The following is an 18,499-nucleotide window of genomic DNA, read 5'->3' as shown; positions in this document are numbered from 1 at the left end:
TCATCATTGTATCATACAAACAACACCAAAGACATCAAGATTACTCATCTAATAACCGCATACACAACTAACAACATTTCAATTAACAATCACACAATTAAACTAACCACCATTACAAGATGAACCCACACATCAAAGACAGCACAAGAAATGAGAGGTCTTATTAAGCTGGTGTATAATTAGATGAAACATCGTATATAAGGTATATGGGAAATAAAACGGCTATAACTCGATACGTTTATTATGTTGAACATATAACTTGGTGGTTGGTTCGGTCACCGGGGAATTCTCCGTGATCAAGATGCGAAACAAAGGCGATGTCTGTCTGCTACTACTGCCTTTGTTGTTTCTATTTCATAGGGCTGTCACTGTCACTCATTGTTGTTTTTATTAATATAACGTGAATAATAATCACCTAGATCTGACATAATATCTACTGATAGATTGTCGACGCGTATTGAGCAAGCGTGGTGATTAATGCTCAAACCTTCTCCGTGTGTGAAGAGGCTTTGGTCAGCAGTGGCTAAAAGGCTGTTGATGTGATAGATATGCAAAATGTTTATTTGCTATCTTTAATATTAAAATTCTACACGAAAATGTGACTTTAATGTAAACCTAACTAACTAGACTAATCTATATATTAATCACGTGATGCCAAAACTATTTGATTCCTTTACGAAAATTGCGCGGATGTAGGAGCATAAAATTTGGTACACTTATAGTTTATGTGTAGGAGAAGTACAGCATGCTAATATTTTTCAATAATAGCTTATAAAGTACATTAAATCAATAAATAAAACATTACACACACATGCATAGTATCTGATCGTATTTGACAAAACGTCAAAATTGACAGACATTGCGATGATATTCTCACGTCTCATATGAAAAGAGGTTTTTCATTGAAGGAGGTTTATTCATGATGCGTTATAAAAGAGTTTGTTTGAGTTTGAGTTAAATAAAAATTATCCTTGAACGTATGTTAAGTGGTATTGTAAATTAAATCGTATATGGTCGAATTTCGGCCACTAGGCGACCACTAGTTACAGTGATTGTTTCTATTTAATTTATAATTAATTTGATAAGCATTGTTATCAGTGAACTAATTAGGTATAAAATAACCATATTAATTAATATCATAATATGCTTTCTTCGTCGAATACAAATTAAGATTTATAAATCTATTGCAATCCCAGTGAGAGATTATTTCCTGAGATTAGCGCGTTCAAACAAACAAACAAACTCTTCAGCTTTATGTATTAAGTATAGGTTATCAGTTCATCCGTGATCATGGCGCTTGTAACAGTGCCGAAATATCGGAAACTCATAGAAATAGAAAAACATGGTAAATATCCCGTTTTAAGTTCTAATACTAAGTATTTGTAATTAATTTGTTAATAATATTGACAGCCCTACGAAAACTGACCAATAAGAGTAATAATACACTACACACATAGGATATCAACTCGTAATATAATTTGTCAGATAAATTATACATTTGCCATCCTGATATTATCTACTTTTTGCAGTATTATACAATGAAATGGAATTTTTATACAGACTGAGGTGAATCCCAAGATACGTATATGAAAAAGAAACATAAATTAATTACAGGAGTGACGTCATAATTGCTTTGTTATTAGAGTTATGACTACTGCGTAAGTACCAATCATTAATTTAACAGATATACAGTATAATAAAATAATTTAATTTATGTGTTACCGTATGGGGAAACCTCTTATAACTTAATTTAAATCACATAATTAGTTATCATCTTGGCTGACGGCATATGAAAAATGAGCAAAATATTAGGCCTAGTAGGTAAGCCAAAAAGTACATTATTGTCTTTGAGCTAATTTGAACACTCTTTACAAATACGGCATTATAACAACACCGCAACATTTTTAGACAAACTTACAACATTACAGCTCTTCTTCAACAATACTTGATTAATTTAATTACATAATTTGTTTGAGAATTTCAATTGTTAAATTTTCAGTTCTCGTTGAAATATTTAGTTGTAGTTTCATTAAAGTCATATGAGTGATCTCCATATATACTGTATACGTACTATAACTTGCAACAACTTTACAAGTAACCTAAATCAAATACATAAATATATTTTTTTAATGTTTTAATGATCAAAAGTAACTTATTTACATGGTTGCTATTCAAAGATTGGCTATTCACTACTATTTTTAAAGTGATGCCGAAACAAACACACACACAGACCTATAAACGTGCAAGCAAACGAACAGACAAATATCCAGAATACAGTTGAAACGCATTCCATCATGATATTTGTTCGAAAGTGCTATTTCTGTATTATACTGCTATACGGAGAATGAATTAAAATTTTAATATAATTTAATTACATTTAAAGCTATAGCTTAATATCTATGGAGTAGGTGTGTTGTGTGGCTCATGGTTCGTACTGCGTGTACTCCGTCTGAAACAAAAAGGAAAAAACCCATTATAAGTGTAAACTAATTTAGAAATCAGATTAACAGCTGCAACATAGTGCTGGCAATGACGTATAGGAAAATAAGTGTCTCTTATTAGTAAAAGTCGCTGCAAATCCGGTGGCCGACCAAGTACAGAAAATCTATAAATCCAACCTGTAATTTCTTCTATTTGGAACGCAGGTCTTAACGAAACCCAGTATTTTCTATTGTTTTTCATATCCGTGCCAGAACTAGATCCGTGCGCGAAACGCGACGCGTGTCAAAGAGTCATCAAACCGACCCGGGGCTGCGGTCTGCTTAGGGGATTACTGGGGCTCCGGCTTAAAAAACAGGAGTAGGATCGGGGTGGTTTTTAGTCAGTAAGTCTGAGATTCACCCTCGCCTCGCCGAGGGCGGGAGAAGCCATTGGCTAATTCCTCTCAAAAAAAGCCATATTTATCAAGAAAATAATTTTTTTTTTTTTTTTTTCTTAAATAACAACCCTAGACAGAATTACCCAATAATGTCTGACATTGTGCCTAATAAGGATAAAGTCGCTTGCAAACATTTGAGATACACAAAACCACACCAGTATCATTAATCAACGACTTAAATGTCCATTGCGGTTTTTGTTTAGGAATATTAGAATTACATTAGTTGAAAACAAGCAATGTAAAAGGTCACGGAATTAAGTTTAGATCAGATTGCTGTTTCTGATGCATTTGAATGCATTTAAGGAGATTTATGAGATTAATGTTTATTATATGCAAAGGTTGATGTCATACTTAAGATGTTACATGTCAGATTATTTTATAAGGAGATGTGTATGTGTAATATTTCAGCATTATATAAGGTGTTCTAAAATTATCTGCTACGGCTTTAATAGGAGGTAGTGTTGTATTTGAAGATTACAATAGTAAGGAAATTTCGTACCCCGGAACAGTTAATTCAATTTGAGAACATAAAGAAGTTATATAAATATCGACTCTACTCTGCATAAAATTGTTCAAAAATACGCACGATGCGTCGTTTCGTCAATGAAAACACGATGAAGCGACAGAGACAGTGAAATTGGTGAACCGATTCTGACGGGACTTGGTAGTGATTGATATTCGGAGGATGTACTAAGGTGAAACTTAGGCTTAATATATTTTAGAATAAATATTTTATATTATAAAAAAATCAAATCCCTATTCTATCACAATTTATTCTACGCGGACGAAGTCGCGGGCATCATCTATTTTTGAATAAAGTGAAAGTGAAAGGTCCGTGATTTCAAAATATCTGAATTTTTAATCCTATAATTTCAAAAACAGTAAGAGATCCATATAGATGTCGCCAAAAGAAATCATAGACATAACTAGTTTTTTCGAAGCTGTGAACTACCTAATTGGTTACTGGGATTCCGGCTCAAAGCAGGAGTAGGAACGGGGTAGTTTTTAGTCAGTAAGAGTCTGATACTCGTGCGCCTCACTCAAGACGGGAGAAGTCATTGGATAATTATCACCGCTATAAAATAATACTAGTTCATTGACAAGGATGATGTGTGATAATTCTCACTCTTTTTTATTGAACAACTTGCTTTTGACATAATTTAGCAATAAGCTCGTCTTGTGCAAGAATAGCATCAAAAAATAACACCAGTATACACAATTGATACTAAGTAGTATCTAAATAAAGTGGCGACACTACGCGAATATAAATGTTTCTTAATATTTACGATTCTTACAAAAAACATATATATGTGAAAGTAACTCTGCATATTATTTGTTAAGCTTTCCATACCTCAACACAAAGGGTGTTCGAACCTCGGCTCAGCTGGGTCATTAAAATATATTTTTTCCAAAACTAAAAGTAGCCTTAGTTACTCTTTAGTACATCAGCTACTCGGCAGTAAAAGTCCCGTCAAAATAGGTCCAGCCATTTCAGAGATTAGCCCGAGCAAACAGACAGACACAAAAAGAGATTATTTTAATGTAATGGTCACTACATTATGATTTATTAGTGTAGATGTACATATATGTATGAGTATATGTAGATTTGATAAATAAGATGTTCAATCTCGAATTTTAACCTTGGTTAACCAGATCATATAAATGGGTACATCCTCAACAAACTTTATTTAAACGAATTTGATTATTTTACATAAATTATCTTACTTTGCATACTAATGTATGTATTTGAAGTAAATAGTCTAGTTTTCGGCGAATTAACAATTTAAATTTCAGCTCAATTATGTCAGCTTAGAGTTGGAATTCCAATGAAATTAGCAGATTTGAATGTCACGCTGTTTGGTGTTAGTCTCGGTTTTATTTGTCTATTTGTGAATATATTTAGGTAAGGATTAAACTAGGAAACTGCAGCCGTGCAAAGTTAGGTGTGTCACTAGTTTTACAAATATTGATGAATTAAGTATACATGTACAATGTACATGCCTATCAAAATGTCAAACAGGTACTAATGGGCATTTGCAAATTTTTCCATGCATTGAAGCATTGATCAAATTCTGCGGATAAAATTTTGGGGAATTAATTATTGAAATGCTGCAGACTACCTTTTTTTTTTTTTTTGGTGACGAGGGATACCTTCAAAAGGCGCCTAGCTACTAGGGAGTGTGGGATTTTTACCTCACTAAAACCACCCCGGTGGCCACCCTCAACACCTGTAAGGGGCACCGGGTCCTCTTAATAGACCTACTCCGGAGCCCCATGGTGCAACGCCTGTTACGGCACATCCCTAGGGAGACGCGTGCCTCCCCTGAGCCTTACTATGCAAGTTGCACGGCAGCACGTGACCACTGTGCTGCCGTCTTCCCTGGGGTCACTGGGTGGGCGCCTAGAGTCCCCACTCTATGCGCCCGTGGCCCCAAAGGACCGCTTGCAGTTGATGCAAGCGGTATTTCGGCGTATTAGGCGTCAAGGCGGTTGCCTCCTCGACGCCTTCTACGAACAGGATCGGCCCTCTCGCGATCCTAATCGACCCTCTCGCGATCCCGGCTGCGGACTACCTAGCGGGTTTACCGGCGTTTCAGCTCGAAATGCAGAAGTAGGAACGGGGTGGTTTTTAGTCAGTAAGAGTCTGACACTCTCTCTCGCCTCGCCCAATGCGGGAGAAATCATTAATGATTTCTCCCGCCCTATGATGTCCCCCCCCTTAGAAAAAGCTTGGTAATTAAAGGGATTATTATAGAATAGGTAAGTACAGAAATTGAATGTCATTCTATGTCCAATTAATGTTATCATTAAAGTTCAATGTGTGAACGCGTCATCATTAGAGTGTGTAATCATGTAAACATTATTATTGCTACATCAAATTGCATTGGGTGCCATTTGATTTCAATATATATGTCAGAAGATTGCAAAAAAACTTTGAATAAAAAGTTACCATTTGCAATCGAACTGATACCTTAAAACAAGTGGTATTTGAGCAATTTTTTTTTGTCATTTCTCAATGTTATTGATTTATATTTTTATCACTATGTATAATTGTCACGCTTTTTATGCTCGAAGAGGTAGGCAGATGTGCTCATAATACCACTGTACAATGTACACCCACTTTTCACCATTTGTGTTATAAGTCCCATGTAATAGGGGGCAAGTCAATTGCCACAATGGAGAAATTTTTGAAAAACCGAAAACAGCTCAGTAATTTTTTGGCCGACCCGGGTATCGAACACGAAACCCCTTGTCCAGCAGTCATTTTAGAGAAAGAGAGAGCAATCACTAGGTATAAATTTAATTATAATCGGTTTAATTGTGAAATTAGTAGGAAAAAATTACGTATAAGGGTGATTCCTGATCGGCCCTCCACAAATTGTTGTTCTAGGTGCAGACCTACACACACACATCCAGATGTGATGTGTATGAATGTGAAATTATGTCTATAAACCAGGAGAAAATCCTGGTGTGAGGCATTAAAACCAAAAATATTAGGGGCAGATTACATAGCACTGGAAACGAACCTTCGGTGGTAACAGGTCATTTGCCGGCACGCTGACATCCTGAGTAGACAAGAAGGGCTTGACACTCGTCGGCTTAATGTTTAATTTGTTAGGAATATTATCCGCTGTTGTGGTGATCTTATTGAACGGCGATGTTGCAACGGGAGTAGGCTTCACGCGATTATTGAAGTCAATATTTTGTGCGGGCGCCGGTGCACGCGCAGTGGTCGGTGCAGGCGCATCGGGCAAGGGAAACACTCTCCACCCACTCACAACACAAACCACACATAGTAAAAAAACGAAATTAATCTTCAACATGATTATTGATTACAGGTAGCAAACAAGAGAACGCGACGACTGTTTAGATTAGAATGGATGTCGCGCACAATAATTTATGACGATTTTAGCACTCCAGAAGTGTTTGTATTAACATAAATTGTTAAGTAAGAGTGGATCACCCTGAAACGAGAACGGTCGTCGAGACATATACACCTACGTAAAGATGAGCGGAAGATGGTTATACCACTATTTATTAATGGTACTCTTTATAGACGATATTTGACGGAAACCGCAAAAAGCAAATATGGGTGGAATGTCATGTACTTGAATAAACGTTGGTATATAAATTGGCTGACATAACACGTATCGCTCTAGTCTTTGATAATATGATAAATAGTTTTGCTTTGGATTTTCCTTAAAGGAGTAGGAAGTAGTTAGATGATAATTAATATCATGCATATAGGAGATCATATTTAATTGTGTTTAACTCTCAATAATAGAAGATCAAGGATTTTAATCCTTCTAGGCAGAGACCGACTGCAAATTTGGAGTGGTACCTGGGCAACGTGTAGCGGGTTAGATTCCCGTACGGAATAACTCTTTGTGTGATCCACAAACTGTTGTTTTGGGTCTGGGTGTCATGTGCATGTGAACTTGTATGTTTGTAAACGCACCCACGACACAGGACAAAATTCTAGTGTGAGACAATGTTTAAAAAAAAGGAAGATAGTACCTGATGTACCAATTACGATCTTTCATAAAAGATAAACCAGGAATCTCATGTAACCTAATAGACAACGATCCTTTTGTCTCTCATTGAGCACAAATTGTTATTGATTAAGAATTTTTGTGATAAAAACATAGAAGAGTTTTTTTTTAAATAAACCAAGAATCAGAGATGTAAAAAACAAGAAAAAAATTACCTTGTATTGTAAGTCCTTTTTGAAAGATGTCCTGGTTAATTCTTATATATAGATAATAGATTAAAACTATTAATAAATAAATAATAAAATAAACACTATAATGAAACTAATCCACATCCGCACATACGACTGTTTACCTAACACGGGCTAATCAATCTGAAAATAATTAATGACTTATTTGTAGATAACTTCTGTCCTATGCTGATATAAGAGTGTTTAGTAAATAAATTAAGTCAATAATACGCGAGAGAACATAATTTTACATTCCTCAAAGACTAAAGGGATAGGCAGCAATGCATATAATGAAAATGATCCTGCCAAGCGTAAAAATGTGGGTGATCCGACCTATTTACGTAGGACGATGTTCTGTATCCTCCTGTTCTGTATTCTTAGGGATGTGCTGTAACAGGCCTTGCACTGTGGGGACTCCGAAGCAAGACTACTTGGAGGAATCGGTGCCTCTTAGAGGTGCAGAAGGTGGCTTTAGTAAGGTAAAATCCCACACTCCCTAGTCTTTTATCCCCAAAAAGCTAGGCGCTTTTAAAAGGTCTGCCCCATCATTAAAAAAAAAAGAAAATAAGGATGTACAGCCAGTAAGTTCTTTTTAGATATCCGATCTGGTAGTTTATTTATAACATTAGACACGTATTTTTTCTTTTCTTACAAAATTAAATACTTTCGATACATTGATTAGAATGTCATATGACGTCATGATTTACTACATTTCATAGGGTAACGTGATGTACACCTCCCACTCCTAAACTTAACTCCGTTTTATCTAAGAACAAATTAAACTTTTTAATTTTCATTTTTTGGGTTCATATCGGGTTTTATCAGGTTCAAAAAACGAATTGTTACAGATGGTCTAACCGAGTATTTAGTACTTAGTTATTTTTAATAGTTACTATATGAAGGTTACATAAATATATAGAATTAGTGAGTGACACTTCACCATGGCTTTTACGTAATACCAACCGAATTATTTGTTCTGCAGATGCCAATGGCAATGTGGTCAACCGCAATCGTTACGTCGCAATAAACAAAAACTATCCCTATTGCGTATGAAATAGAGATGATGAGAACTTTACTGTAACGTTAATGATATTCGTGGTCCAAAAGCTTAATTGGTTGAGAGCGCATGTCACTGTCGAGAAAAGAATCTTAGGAGCTATGTTTTTGTATTTATGATTTAACGATATTTGTAGGTTATAATATAACATAAATGGTGAAATGTGAGTGTACATATTTATAGCGGCATTACCTGCCTTATTGTGCACATTTGCCTACCCCTGCGGAGATAAATGGCGTGACGTTGCGTATATTTGTAGGTAACATGCCAACTGTCTAATTAACTGAAAATCTTTCATAGAATTCCTAAAAAATCTACCATATACCATTTCTGAAAAGTAACGAAATAACTAAAAAATATACAAAAAAGCAATATCAGGAGATCAAGGCCTTCAATACAAACAATTAAATAGACACAGTTTTCCAGCTCAACGGAATAAATTCATCAGGGTGGAATGAGACACGGAACTGAGAAGTGTCCCTCGAAGATATAAACCATAAGCAGATATTGATTATAGAAGTAGTGGCTTATTGTTGTGCACAACAGATCGCCATAAAGCACAAAGAGAAAAGAAAACTGATGACTGTTGAAGCGAAAGATATGTATAAGAACCGTAGCAATTGGCGATCCATTGTCTCTGCCTATCCCCATTGGAGACAGGCGTAAGGTTATGTACATAATATGTATGTAGAAAAGAGAAATAAAACACACAATAAAGAGGAGAGAGGAGCAACTCTTTGTGTGATCCACAAATTGTTGTTTTGTGTCTGGGTGTCATGTGTATGTGAACTTGTATGTTTGTAAATGCACCCACGACACAGGAGGAAATCCTAGTGTGGGGAAAGGTTTAAAAAAAAAGAAAAGAAAAATAAAATAGGACTCACCATAAATTACTGACGATGGTATGATCTATACATTGCAGAAGCTGTTTGCAAATCGTGGGGTAAGTTACCGTAATCCAGATCAGGATATGGCTTTTCTGTGGTAGGTGGTGGAGGTACACCAAGGATGTACTCCAAAAACAATACTACCAACAAAGGGATCAGAAAATACTTCATGGTTGTTTGCCCGACAACTTTCTAGTCACTGAACACAACAGCAGCAATTAATGTAAGCCAAGATAACAGTCACGTTGTAACTGCTTTCTTGACCCCAACCAGATGTGATATATGTACATGTGATATAATAATAATAATATGGACTAGTTTAGACACAATCTTTTAGCCTGAATTATTTATCAAGAACTTGCTTTAAAATAACAACTTGTTGAATCTGAAGAGCCGTATAATAAGTACATGTTCAACCCAGTTCTTGAAAATGGATATTTCACACTGTATTGGGATCGAACTGTCTTCACAGATAGGATTAATTGTTACTAACAAACCTGACATTTCTACCTTTTCAACAATTTCTATGGGCAACTAGCAAACCCGGCGAACTCCGTTTCGCCACCAATGACTTTACCTGTTTTCCTACTTTTCTCTTAATTTTTCCCCGAATTTTCTTTGTTATAAACTTCACAGAGCTCGAAACCTTTCCAACGAATGAAACAACGTGGAAATCGGTTCGTGCGTTCTGGAGTTATAACTAAGTCGGGTTTTCCTTCCTGACGCTATAGCGTCAGGAAGGAAAACCCGACTTATTTATACATTATAGATGTAAACCAAAATAACAGTTTCAATTCAATCACCAAAATTGCAGACATGTTGTTGCCCTATTAGTATTCATTCAGCGTTACCATAATAAAGATCGTTTATAATCAAAAAGGTTTGGACTGAGACCAAAGCCGTGAGTCATGGGAGCAGCCCACCATGCGAATATGACGTACCTTCTTTGTTCGTATTCAAATTACGTGTGTAACATTTCATGTAAGAATTTGTGATCGTTTCAATTCTATCCGTCTACTGGAAAATCCTTGGTAATTTTGGTCTAACTTTTGTATCCGTATTCCATGAATATCAATTATATCGATGTGTTACTAAGTAACATAGGTATTCTTCTATACTGTTGTATGACTTGTATTTATAGTGAAAATACAAAATAATGTACGAAAAATAAATAAACAAAGTTACCCCTTTCGAAGGATTAAGACAGCGAATATAATGAAATATTATAATCTTCAAAAGGCGCCTAGCTTTTTGAGAAGAAAAGGAAGAATGAAAGAAAGAAAGACTAAGTAGTGTAGGATTTCCGGCGCTTCGGGGCTGCGGCTCAGAGCAGGAGAAGGAACGGGGTGGTTTTTAATCAGTAAGAGACTGTCACTTCCTCTCGCCTTACCCAAAACTGGAGAAGTCATAGGATGATGTTCCCCCTCAAAAAAAGGAGGATATAGGATTCGTACCTCACATTGGAGAAGTCAATATTGGAAGACAATATACGCAATGAATGTTTCATGACTGGTATAATGATGATAATACATATTTTAAAAAAGGATTAACTTAATGAAGTAAATAATAACAGAGTCAATAAGCGTAAGATTCTAGTTGCCAGCACCAGTAAAGATAGAGCAAAAAGTTTGTATCTTTAAGATATTTTTAGCCAAGGCGGGTGGGACCGGTTCGCGGTCCTTGAAGGCGAGATACATCTTCAACTTGTACCTGTTTTGTTTACGTCTGACCCGCTTTTAGGAACACAAAAAAATACCTACAATACAGTAGGTACTACCCGTGAAATTATCTTAATTAAAATCTCAGAAGTTGTGTTAGCAATGATATGTAAAATACAATGAGTCTTATTTGCTCCGTCGCATCGCTCTATGAGTAGTGCGATGTGGAGCAAACACCACTAGGCTTTTTATGGGATAAAGTGGCAAACGACTATTATGGATGACTAAAAGGAGATGAATTAGCGTTACCCGTGGACCCCCAGATGAATTACAAGTGTGTTGCTGACCTTTTGAGATCTGGGGATTATTTTCTAAATTTTATATTTCATTAAAGTTTTAAGCATTCATGAGTTTCTTTTCTGCTAGTAATCTGAGTATGTTAACACATAAATAACGCATTTAGACGTTTGCCTGATATTTTGTTACGAGCAAAACCCATGTAAGTGTGCAAATAATCGTATGAAGATGGTATGTAAGAACGCTAGTAGGCGCTCAAGGTAAATTACACTTTTAAATCTAACTAATGATTGTACGTCTTGACTGTATTTAAAGTTTCTCTAATTGACATTTCATTTGGTCAAATAATTCTGGAACGTAACTTGAATAGTCCATTTACCTAGGAAACCTACATGGGTTATAAAACATCACGCTTTGATCAAAAGGAGCCTAGCAGAGCAGGTGGCACCGCGTCGAAGTAGCTAGTGTTGTATAAGGCGCCTGTCAGATAAGTACAGTGATGATATCGGTAAGGTGCTTAACTGTAGAAGTTGGAAGCAAAGAGCTTAATAGTGCACTACTAGAGAAGCCTATGCCCAACATTGGCTGATGCTGTAGATAACATGAAAAGACAATATAATTAGTAGACATAAGTGTTAAACGTCATGTTATCTTTCGATTTTATGTGGTGGAACAGAAACATTATTGTTTCTCACATCGGCTTGATATTGCTAAGATAAAATACGAAGGGAATCCTCTTCTCTTTTAAACCTTAAACCTGAACCTCCAGGCCAATACGACATTCGAGATTTGAGACTTTTACCAATTTAGATTAAATAAATAATCTTACTAACTATAGTTATATGTAACGGTATTAGAAATAAAGGCATTTCTATTTATTTTAAGGTATCTATCAAATAAAATTTAATGACCGCTGTGGATAAAAAGTAGTTAATTTTAAACATGTTCACAATTTTTTTTACATTTACTCTTACATCAGAATTGTTCCCGCTAGGCAGAAGCTACTAAAAAATAACCCAACCATTTTAATTAACACGTTAACCGCCACGTCGGACACTGGTGACCGACGCTTAGCGGAGGATTTGCCTTTAACAGTTTTCTTTCGGCAATTAATGCTTTAAATACGGCAACCACTATATTTTATAAGGAACACTACTGTCTACTACTGATCTACATAAATATTATGTAATCATATTATACAGAAGCACTCTTCGTCCCATTTTTACTGTTTGATGTTATGACAAGTGAATTAGAGAGAGGTCAGGGGACTTAGTCTGCTATTACAATTGTGTCAGAATTGACTCAGTGATCGACCATTCTGACACAATTAGAAATTACAATGTAATTATTACAATTATACATATAAATATCGAATTTATTTTACAGAATTGATTAATTTCATACATCGACTTTAATAATAGAACAAAGTCTAAAGTACGTTTCTGAAGTAAAAGAATACACGCACAAACCTTGCCAATACCTAAATAAAAAAAGAAAACATAAATGTGTTCCTGTTACTTATTTTGAAAAGAGAACGTAAACCACTTTCAACTTTTTCAAGGATTGAAAGTAGTCTTAAACGCTTGTTCCTTGTATTAAAACCTCCTTGATCCGTCACTCTTCAAGTTCATTTTTTATTACGTTTCCTTACTTTCTAGAAGTATACAAAATAAAACAAAGTTTTTTTTTATTATCCATTTACTTTTTCTCCGGTTATTACACATTGAACTTTAAATACATGTATGGTACAGTTCAGAATTCAGTGACAATTTGTATAAAAAAATATTTAAACCGTTTTTTTTGAGCTACACGAAAAGACAACGAAATAGGTATTTGTACTAAAGGAACAGATTTTTCTTAATTTGAATTTAAAAGAAGTATAATTATATTTTTTGTAACGGCTTTTAAGAGGTAGACATTAAAAATCAATAAAGTTCCCAACTAGTTATAATATGACTGATTTAAATAAATTACGCAATAGGCAGTCCGTGTTTAATGAAGCATCTTTATATTAATTAATTTGAATAAATTAAAAAAAAAACAGCTTTACTTACATACATATTAGATTGAAAATGGCACTAAACATTTGCTTAACCACTTTGGTTGAAATTATTTTAAACTCTGAAAATATTCTACATAAAGTAGTAATTGCTTTGACACCTAACTTCGTAGTTAAATTACAAAATAAATAAATTATAATTAAGTTACTATTCTATTATTATAACACTCTTCATCGAGACTTCATTCGATTGACTTTTAAATTCGTAAATCGTGGTTTATCCTTGATCTGTTAGTCGCTTAGCGCGTAAAATGTCTAGATAGCCGCTATGTACAATCGACATAGTTGGCGGTTGACCATCATTATGAGATATTCACAGGCACTCGGTGCGAGCGACCACAAGGAAAACAGAATGGATAGCAATTTTGCCACAGAATTTTGTTGAAAAAGTGTACTCTCGTAAACTTTGCCGATAGTACCAGATCTAATGTTGTATTTTGTATGAACTATCTGCTACATAAGTTTATCTAAACACTTAGGTATATGAAGGTGGTGAAACAGACGCTAACAGCCGCACTCAGAGACATTTAATGTTTACTTAAAGGATTTTGGATCGAAAACAGTTACTAAGGACAGGGTTAAATAACCATTAAATGACTCCGAGTACGGCGGTAAGTGGCATAATAACAAAGTATAGATTACCTAAAGTCTCGATATAAGATTTGATCGATATATTACTATCTATCTATATTACCATCTAGTGTCAATTAATCGGAGACTAGAACCGCCAAGAAATCATTATTATTTCTTGATGAAGGACCAGCTTTTCCACTTCGGAATGCTGCTGCACCTACCCCCTTACTTCTGCCCACAAAATCGGGGGGAAAGGGGAAGTTAGGGATGCCCCTGTGTCTGACATCCAATAGGCCGTCGCCGAAATACTGAAATTTAGAAAGAAATACATAAAAACCTTCAAAATCATTATCTTTGGGAGATATGTTAAGAGAAAATGTATTAACTTTGGGAGTTATTTGATTTAATTCGTATTTGAACAGTTATTTCCATGTCAGTTGAAATAAATAAAGTACCTACTTGAAATTGAAGATTTTTAGGATGTAGAAACATAGCATAATATAGTCAAATATCACATCAACAGCTTATAAGTGGCCACAGGCCACTGCTGATCAAAACCCACTTCTCACTCGTTAACTCAAATATACCTTAACCATAATATAATTGTCAAGTGAGAATGTTTAACACTAAGACGAAGTGCTGCGCTAAGTAATCGAAACGAGAGTGCGTTCGGCGCTCTGATTAGCCGGTTCGAATAAACCAACCAATCAAAAATCATACTAAGGGTAAACCATACTGTTCTGTAATCTAATACTTATTCTTATTATTTTATGACTAAACCTGCTAAAAATGCTTTTTAAATACTCTACTTACAGGTTGTTGTTGGAATCCATTCAAAGAGTTGAAACCAAAAGCTGAGGATGCACTCTGGCTTTGGCTTCCACCTCCGAATCCGCCTCCGAGGGCCGAAGCAGATGAAGTAGCTCCTGACGCTGACAGACCAGAGCCGCTGAATGAAGCCGCTTGGCTGCTTGCTTGACTGCCGCTGAAGCCGCTGGAAGATTAAATAATTATTGAAATGACAAACAAAAAAATGTTTCAATCGGGGTTCATAACATATTTTCTTAATATTCTTGATGATTGGAAGTATTGTACTTAAATTGTTTTGCTGGTTATGCTAATCTCAAGTAATAGCCTGCATTGTCATATTTTCAATTTCAGACTATCTAACTAAACTACTGATGAATATCGAAATTGAAACGCAAAAAAAAACTATTGTTGAAAGTCAGAAGATGCCTTGGCGGACTTGTTTAATGCTAAGTCCGCCATTCACCATAATTTACGTGAAGAATAAATAAATCTAGACTAACAAATAAAATTGGATTGTCTGTTTGTGATATTGAAGTAACCGATTTTTACTACATGCCTATGAATTGAATATATATAAGTACCTAGGTACGATACATACCTACAACAAAATAATATTTTTTACAATTATTTTTTTATGTATGTCTATTTGTTCTGGCTAATCTCTTGAATAGCTGGATCGATTTTGACTGGACTGTTATTGACAGGTAGCTGATATATTAAGGAGTAACTTAGGCTATTACTAGTCACAAAAATCGTAATCCACGTACCTATTACCATAATCAAGTATGACTAATACTATAAAGAATTTATGAAATACCTATTTCAATTTTATATTGCAATAAATCTTCGCCAATTCAACTTTTTTATACTTTTTTGAGTTGACAAACAGAGTCCTTTATGATAATGTAGTTTTTCATTTGTTTAGACATGTTGTAAGTCCGCATTCTTAGCACATCAAACGTTGGTTGAATGTAGGTAGGTAGATAAGTTCGATTTATAACTACAGTATTGAGTCACATTCGGGAAATCCAAGCAACTTGACCGATGCTATCTATATTTGGGTCACCTTGATCAACTCTCCGTCTACTATCTCCGGTTCAGATTTTACATAACACAACAACTCATATTGTTGCTTAAATGTTAATTGTGATTATTCACAACATAATTAAATTGATTGATCCAATTTGAAGAGAAATCAGAAAAATCACCACATATATTTTACATAATTACATTTTATAGACTTAGTTCTCTAAAAGTCGTATTTTGAAAACTTAAAGAAAAACAAAAGTCTGTTATAGTACAAAAATCAATTGCAAAATAGAGCGCTATATTAAAAATGTAAACAATAAGGTGACTGACCTTCCGAATCCATTGAACGACGACGCTTGGCTGGCGGAGTGCGATGCGCTGAACCCTTCATTGAACCCGAACGAAAACGACTGGGACGCGGACTGACTGCCGCCCAAACCATTCGCACTGCTGCTCACACTCGCTGTCAGGCCTCCAGTCCCTGAAGGAGCCACATTGAAACCTCCACCAAAGCCAAATCTCGGCTTCACTGGACCAGGTCCCGGAGCACGTCTCTCATGAGGCAGCAGAGTACTCGGATCACGCTCCAAATGTTCCAAAACTGGCAGAACAGGCGGAGTGATCACTGGCTCCAGCTTCTTCTCCCGTCTCCGTTCATCCGGGAACACGAAACCGTTCGCCGGCGCCGGCAGAACGATCTTCAGCACGGAGGCGAAGCACAAACACGTGTAGATGAACCTCATGGCGTCTTCTGGTGACTACGTGGGATTGACGGTGTATCTTGTTTTAATAGGGTCGTACGAGGTCACCGCCGGTGTTGGCATGCGGCACGCGCCGCAGCCTTCAGAAAACCCACTGCGCTGCGCCCGAGACGACATCCTGCCAACTATCCATCCCCCCTCTACAGACTCGAGCCCATAAAACACGTATTCCTTATAAAATTAACGACTATATTGTCTCCATCGCGTTTAGCGGCGACGGGAAAATTAGACGTCTAAGGTGCAGCTAATGATTGGGAAATCCAAATGTCCTACTTTATTTGTACAGTTAAACAACCTGAGCACGTTTGCATTGTGTGGATAGCCGCGGAAGCAGATCAGCTAAAATGTTTTAACTTACTGCGCATTTTGTTATTTCGTTGTCTATTGATTCAGAGACATTCATAAAAAAATAGACAGACGAAAAACTAACATATTACCTCCATTTATTATACCTAGCCTAATTGGTTGTAAATATACTAATAGAGGAATAAATTATCAATGTTTATTATAAGAAATGTTAGAGGTTACGCATAAATTGTTAAATTGTTATCTTAAAAAATTAAGCATTCATTCTTTCCTATTAAGAATATGCTAAAAGGTAGCGGTACTTTGAAACGTGTTAAGAATGTATAAACTTGGTAAGTAATCAATATATTTCGGTAAACACTAAAGAATATGTAATATGAGCTTAATCCGTATAATTTGAAACTATTGAATACATAGTTATACGAGAGTATCTACAAAACAGTAGATATGGCATGAGTTTTTCATACCCGTAATTACTAATTTTCCCGTACCTCTTGAAAAAGAAGAAAGTCAGGGAACTGAGAGAAAGGAAGTTAAAATAAAACAAATATGTAGATAGTGCAGCGAATGATGTAATGAAAAACAGAAAACATTACGAACTTATAAAAAAATAAACATTGGTAATTACTTCTACTAACTAGTTTTCACTGCTCTAAATAATAGGATAACGTCGGAAAACCAAACAACATATTAATTATTTTTCTCTCATGTAAGAACAAGTTAATAAAAAAATTAGAATGTCGTATCATCATCAACCTATCGATTCTTTTTTTTCTTTACGATACAATGTTCTTGCACCTTGTACATGATATAATTCACATATAAGACCTGTAAATAAACGTTTAAGTCGAGTTATATTGTCATAAGTAGCACTTAGCAGTTATAATGCAGATTACCCTATACTATCATTAAGTTTAGGGTTGGTAAAATTTTCTTGTAGAAGAAAAAAATATGAAATCCTTTGGTACTTGCCGTTGGTAGGTTTCGAACCCACACCCTCATGCATGAGAAGTGGACGTCTTAAACCTTCGGGCCACCACGACATTTTTAAACTAATTTTAGGTTATATTGGAGAAACCAAGGCAGCAAAGGCATGGTTCGTAGTTGAATATCCATTTATAAGGAACCTGCATGTTATTTATGTTGTACTAACAAACATAATTCGTTTGATATGTCTCACTACTACAGATGCAGAAACTAAACATGTACATGTTTTGTTTCACAACGAAATATTCGAAGGTGCTGTTATATTTATTCTAAAAATATAATTAATGCTGATACTGTGCTAAATTCTACTAATATCTAATAAATGACGGTATATCAAGATTTGAAAAATCTTAAAAACTAAATACTCTACTACTAAAATAATCTTTAATTAATAATATTATTTATTGTAGGTTTTCGAAGAAATAACGGTTTCATTTCCATTTATATTGATTCCTAATCACAATTGGAATATTAAGT

The 18,499-nt window shown here is 35.3% G+C and overlaps 1 protein-coding gene and 1 long non-coding RNA gene across 3 annotated transcripts; both read right to left on the bottom strand.

Annotated features, from left to right (window-relative positions):
- Positions 1–1,454: 1,454 nt before the first annotated feature.
- LOC118276736 (uncharacterized) lies at positions 1,455–9,925 on the bottom strand. Of its 2 annotated transcripts, none has more exons than XR_004783695.2 (2): positions 9,540–9,925; positions 1,455–2,449 (listed from the first exon to the last, which is right to left on the bottom strand). It is a non-coding gene; the product is annotated as an uncharacterized LOC118276736 (long non-coding RNA). The 2 variants fall into 2 exon arrangements; XR_007706027.1 differs by lacking the exon at positions 9,540–9,925 and adding an exon at positions 6,406–7,576.
- Positions 9,926–13,720: 3,795 nt separating this feature from the next.
- Positions 13,721–16,880, bottom strand: LOC118278076 (ATP-dependent RNA helicase glh-1). Its single transcript, XM_035597143.2, has 3 exons — positions 16,299–16,880; positions 14,943–15,123; positions 13,721–14,437 (listed from the first exon to the last, which is right to left on the bottom strand). Exons 1-3 carry the CDS (start codon positions 16,709–16,711, stop codon positions 14,264–14,266), a joined length of 768 nt encoding a protein of 255 aa, XP_035453036.2. The 5' UTR covers positions 16,712–16,880; the 3' UTR covers positions 13,721–14,263.
- Positions 16,881–18,499: the final 1,619 nt, after the last annotated feature.

This window comes from Spodoptera frugiperda, chromosome 15, assembly GCF_023101765.2.
Source record: "Spodoptera frugiperda isolate SF20-4 chromosome 15, AGI-APGP_CSIRO_Sfru_2.0, whole genome shotgun sequence".
In the NCBI taxonomy this organism is placed as follows: Eukaryota; Metazoa; Arthropoda; class Insecta; order Lepidoptera; family Noctuidae; genus Spodoptera; species Spodoptera frugiperda.
The sequence above is the reverse complement of the archived record's forward strand: the minus strand, read 5'-3'. Positions and strand labels throughout refer to the sequence as shown.

What these genes read in the sequence shown, in the direction of transcription:
- LOC118278076 (XM_035597143.2), bottom strand. Translation starts at nt 16,711, where the DNA reads ATGAGGTTCATCTACACGTGTTTGTGCTTCGCCTCCGTGCTGAAGATC. An exon ending in TCGTTCAATGGATTCGGAAG is followed by an intron (nt 15,124 to 16,298) that starts GTCAGTCACCTT and finishes TTAATCTTCCAG; the next exon opens with CGGCTTCAGCGGCAGTCAAG. An exon ending in ATGGATTCCAACAACAACCT is followed by an intron (nt 14,438 to 14,942) that starts GTAAGTAGAGTA and finishes TCTAAATTTCAG; the next exon opens with TATTTCGGCGACGGCCTATT.